The sequence below is a fragment of the Myotis davidii genome, unplaced genomic scaffold, assembly GCF_000327345.1.
Source record: "Myotis davidii unplaced genomic scaffold, ASM32734v1 scaffold1144, whole genome shotgun sequence".
NCBI lineage: Eukaryota > Metazoa > Chordata > Mammalia > Chiroptera > Vespertilionidae > Myotis > Myotis davidii.
The window spans coordinates 234399-239950 of record NW_006294766.1 but is presented as its reverse complement, the minus strand read 5'-3'; the positions used below and the strand labels follow the sequence as shown (position 1 = coordinate 239950).

Below are 5552 nucleotides of genomic sequence, written 5' to 3'. Positions count from 1 at the left end.
GGGCCCTACCCTGCGCGTGTCTGAGGGTGGCATCGCAACCTCCTGATCCGCCCTGCTCTGTGCATGACAGGGGGCCGTGTCCCAACTCCCCAATTGGCCCTGCTCTGAGCCCAACCAGGGGCTGCACCTAGGGATTGGACCTGCCCTCTGCCACCCAGGAGCAGGCCTAAGCCAGCAGGGCGTTATCTCCCGAGGGGTCCCAGACTGCGAGAGGGCACAGGCTGGGCTGAGGGACCCCCTTTCCCCTCGAATGCACAAATTTTTGTGCACCGGGCCTCTAGTAACAAATAAGTATCTATACAAACTAGCCTTTATGTTCAAGCATCTTTTTTTTTTATTGTGGTAAAATATAAAAAACATAAAATTTGTCACCTTCACCACTCTTAAGTATATAGCCCAGTGTTATTAAATACATTCACACTGTTGTGCAAACATTACCACCATCCATCTCTGTATCTTGTACAACTGGAACTCCACACCTATTAAACAGTAACTCCCTAAGTCTCCCCACTCTTGGATACTGGCAACCAACATTCTACTTCCTCTGTTGAGGATTTTAACTATTATAAGTACCACACATGAGTGGAATCATACAGTATTTGTTTTTTTGTGTGTGTGACTGGCTTATTTCTCTTAGCATAAGGTCTTTAAGGTTCATCCATGTTGTAATATAATACAGAATTTCCTTTTTAAGGATGAATAATATTCCACTGCATGTAAATATGTTACAGATCCATTCATCAGTCGATGTTTTTACATTTTAACTGTTGTGAATAACACTGCTAATGAATATGGGTGTAGAAATATTTCTTCAAGACCCTGCTTTTAATTATTTTGGGTATTTACCCATAAGTGGAACTGCTGAATCATATGGTAATTCCATTGTTAATATTTTGAGGAACTACCATATTGTTTTCCACAGCAGCTGTAACATTTTAGCCAACAGTGCACAGGGTTCCAATTTCTCCACCTCTTCACCAACACTTGTTTTTTTGATAGGCACCTTTTTAATGGGTGTGAGGTGATATCTCACCGTAGTTTTGATTTTCATTTCCCTAAAGATTAGTGATGTTGAGCATCTTTTCACGTCCTTATTGGCCAACTGTAGATATTCTTTGGGAAAAAGGCACATTCAAGTTCTTTGCCCATTTTTGAATCAAGTTGTTTGTATGTCGTGGAGTTTTACAAATATCCTACATATTCTAAATATTAATTCCTCATCAGATATATGATTTGCAAATGTTTTCTACCATACTATGGGTTGCCTTTTTACTCTGTGGACAGTGCCTTTTGATGCACAAAATTTAAAATTTTTCATGAAGTTCAATTTGTCTAGTTTTTCTTTTATCTGGGCATTGTGTGTCACATCAAAGAAATCACTGCCAAATCCAATGTCATGAAGCTTTTGTCTTAGGTTTTCTTGTAATAAGAATGTTATTGTTTTTAGGTCTTATGTTTTGGTCCTTGATCCATTTTGAGTTGACTTTAGTAAATGGTGTTAGGTTAGGGTGCAACTTCATTCTTTTGCATGTGGATATCCAGTTTTCCCAGCACCATTTGTTAAAAAGACTCTCTCCTTTCTCCAATGAATGGCTTGTACACCCTTGTCAAAAATCATTTGTCCATATTTGTAAGGCCTTATTTCTGGGTTTTCTATTCTATTCCATTGGTCTATTATGTCTCTCTTTATGCCTATACCACACTATTTTGATTGCCTTGTAATTAAGTTTTGGAATCAGAAAGTGTGAGTCTTCCAGTTTTGTTCTTTTCCAAGACTATTTTGTCTATTAGGTGTCCCTGAATTTTAGGATGGATTTTTCCATTTCTGCAAAAAATATCACTGAGATTTTGATGGAGATTCCTAATGAATCTGTAAATTGCTTTGGGTAGTACTAAATATTAACAATATTAAGTCTTCTAACCCCTGAACATAGGATGTTTCCTTTTCTGTCTTTTAAAATTTCTTTTAGCAATGTTTTCATTGTATAAGTCTTTTACTTTCTTGGTTAATTCCTAAGTATTTTACTCTTTTTGATGCTATTAAAAATGGAATTGTTTTTATAATTTCCTTTTCAGATTATTAATTATTCGTGTATAGAAATGCAACTGATTTTTGTGTTGACTTCGTATCCTATCACTTTGCTGAATGCATTTATTAGTTCAAACAGCTTTTTCTGTGTGTGGAATCTTTAAGGTTTAGCTCTTCTTCAAATGTTTGGTAGAACTTACCAATGAAGCCATCAGGTCCAGGACTTTTGTCTTTTGGGAAATTTTTTATTACTAACTCAATCCCTTTACTAGTTAAAGGTCTACTCAGATTTTCTACTTCTTCATGATTTAGTTTTAGTAAGTTTTATGTCTCTAAGAATTTATCCATTTCATCTAGGTTATTCAATTTTTTGGTGTACAACTGTTCATAGTATTAATAATCCTTTGTATTTTCATAGAATTGATAATGTCCCCAGTTTCATTTCTGATTTTAGTAATTTCAATCTTCTCTCCTTTTTTCTAAGCCCATCTAGCTAAAGGTTTGTAACTTTTGTTGATATTCTTAAAGAATCAACTTTTTATTTCATTGATTTTTCTCTATTGTCTTTCTATTCTCTATTTTCTTTATCTCTGCTCTAATCTTTATTATTTCCTTTCTTATGGTAGCTTTGGGTTTAGTTTGTCCTTTTTCTAATTCTTTAAGTTTTTTAAGATTATTTTTTGCTTTGATAGGATATATAGTGTAAAGCAGAATATGGTAGGAATCTCTATCAAAAGCATATACAGAAGCAGATCACTGGTCAAATACAGTTTGGTAGGGGTGGTTTAAAATGTTGTTTTTTTTTTAAAATACTTTCCAAGATCTACCCTAGCAGTACCTGATTAGCTCCCACCACTGCTCTTGTCTACCCTGGTCACAGTGGTGAACCTTTTTGGCTCCTAACAGCTGTCTGGTAGTGAGACAGGGAAGTGGGGGACCCATAGGGGACTGCTGGTGTAACTTGCAGCAATATGCCACCTTCCATACAGAGTTGAAATTCAGAAGATGACAACTTATCACAGCAGACATGGCAGACTTCAGGATTCCTAAACTGCTGGACCCCACTTAAATACCCAGAGCAGAGTGACAAACACATACTTTTACTAGGACCAAAACCCTCTGCCTCTAACAGTGTTCACATAGGCCTCAAAGAAAGCTGGTCTCCTCCAGATGAAAGTTTTCCAGGAGAAAAATAATTCCTTTCCATTTCATTACTTATTGACTAGAAGAGATCTGACAGGAAGTAAAAATGATCAGAAGAGAGAAGTGATGCCAGCTTCCTAACAGTGCTGGGAAATTTCAGTGGGCCTGAAAACACTCCTTTCCCTGCTGCCATCTGGAGGGGAGGGACTTCCCGCTGACGGAAAAAGATGTAAAGTCATGAGTTACCTGCCCGGTCCCAGTAAGGTAAATCATAGGTGCCTTCAGTTTTTTTCTTTCTGGAAAAATACAGGAAAAGAAAGTTAGCAAATAGAATGATTTCACTAGTAAGACAGCTCTGAAACTGCAGGATAAACACCACAGTTAATAATTAGTCAAGAGTACACATTCCCACTTGCTGATCTACCCAAGGGAGGCCTCTATTTCATTTGACTTTGTCGAGGCTCATAAATTCTGGATTCTCAATAAACATTAACTGCCTCCTGGGACAATAATCTGGCTACTCAAATGTTTCAAAATGAATATAGAAATAAAAAAAGTCCAGTCTGTAGATAAAAAGACTGAATTAAATCAAAGACCCAGACATGACATGTGGGCTTTTATGGGAAATCATGTCAGGTTTGATTTGGTTTTAAGTACAAACTTCACGGAACAACAATAAAAAAAAAAAATCCAGCATTTTCTCCTGCATTGTTATATTTCCAATTTTCTCCGTTTCTTCTATGGTCCTTTGTCCCAGAGAAGTTCCAAGAGTCTATACCCTTCATTGTATAGACTGAATTCCCCCTACTCTCCCAGGATAAGTCAACTCTGGCACAAAGTGACAAATGGCCAAGGGAAGAAAAGGCTTCTCCAGGCCTAGGAGGTGAGAGCCACGGGTACAACAGAGAAGACTCTGCCCAGTCCACCCTCAGAACGCTGACATATCTGCCCCAGGAGAAGTCTCTCATCCCTCAGCTAAGAATTACTATCTACCAAGAGCCTTTTACAAAGGACAGTTTCTGATTCAAGCATGTAAATCTAATTAATGTAATGCTCTGCAAGCTAGAGAGAAAGTGGACATGTTCTAGTGCATATAAGAGGACAAGGCAGTTATGTGATTGATCAAGGTCACAAATGGTGCTGTATCCAAGAGCCCAAGCTACATCGACATGCACTTCCTACTTGGAAACATTCTTCTCCAGTATTAGATTATATTTTTATTATTGATATTAAAAACTTCTCGATAATTAGTTGTTTCTCCTTGAAAATCCTCTACCATAAGAATTCTAAATAAAAGGAAATCAATAACCTTTCCTAAATGAAAGTTAGAAACTCTGTACAGCTACGACAATTAATTGAATGTTATAATTCTTACCAAGGGCTGTACTATAAGACTTTGTAGACTCTCAAGTGACAAAGCTTCAGGTTATTTATTCATTACATGTCAAGTGCTACGACAGTGCTTGGCACGGGTTAAGGTTTCAGTAAATTGCATCTGTTTTTATTACTTTCCTCCTCACTATTTTCCACAGCTCTTTAATAGCATCCGCCTTTACTCCTTGTTGTGAAGCTGGTCGTCAGCAATTTCAATGACCACGCTTAGAAGTGACTTCAGTTCTGCAGCTCAGACCTTTGGTCCTGAACAGATGTGTATTCCATCTGCCTCTTGGGAGTCTGAATGTCCACAGGATTCTATAAACACCATCCCAAACTGATTCAAGACTTGCTTCCTCTCAACGATTCTACTCTTCCATCCTCACTCCCTCAGAGCTGTGCTCTGACCACAGAGGATTAGACTTTATTGGTGGTACGTTCAGAGGCCGCAGTGGTTAAGAGTGTGGGCTCTGCAGCCAGGTCCAAAACTCTGCTCTGCCATGTGCCGGCCAGGTGAACCTGGGCAAGTTATTTATGCTCCCTTCTCACTTTCTTCTTCTGTAAAATGGGATTTATAACAGTACCCTTTTGGTAGGATGTCTTAAGGCTTGGTTGAAAAATGTAAAGCATTTAGAGCAGTGGTTCTCAACTTTGGCTGCACATTAGAATCACCTGGGAATCTTTTTAAAACCCTGATTTCTGGGCCTCATCCTCCGGAAATTCTGTTTCTTTGTTACTAATGTTGTGGCTCCAACCCATAACAAAGAAACAGAATTTCCGGAGGATGAGGCCCAGAAACCAGGATTTTAAAAAGATTCCCAGGTAATTCTAACGTGCAGCCAAGGTTGAGAACCACTGATTTAGAGTAATGCTTAAAATAATTTAATTTTCTATAAAATTAGCTGTTGCTGCTATTCTCATCATTACTACTGTTGCTGTCCAGTTCCCTGAAAGCAACATGAATTTCCTTTCTTGTATGTCCCTAAAGGCCTTTCCTCCTCCTTTC

At 38.1% G+C, this 5552-nt stretch overlaps 1 protein-coding gene across 1 annotated transcript in view; it reads right to left on the bottom strand.

Moving 5' to 3' along the window:
* DCBLD2 (discoidin, CUB and LCCL domain containing 2) overlaps positions 1 to 5552 on the bottom strand; it is a 94313-nt gene that overhangs the window by 6177 nt on the left and 82584 nt on the right. Inside the window, exon 14 of the mRNA XM_006769284.2 lies at positions 3419 to 3468. Coding sequence (XP_006769347.1) covers positions 3419 to 3468 — 50 coding nt within the window. The remainder of the gene's footprint in view (positions 1 to 3418; positions 3469 to 5552) is intronic.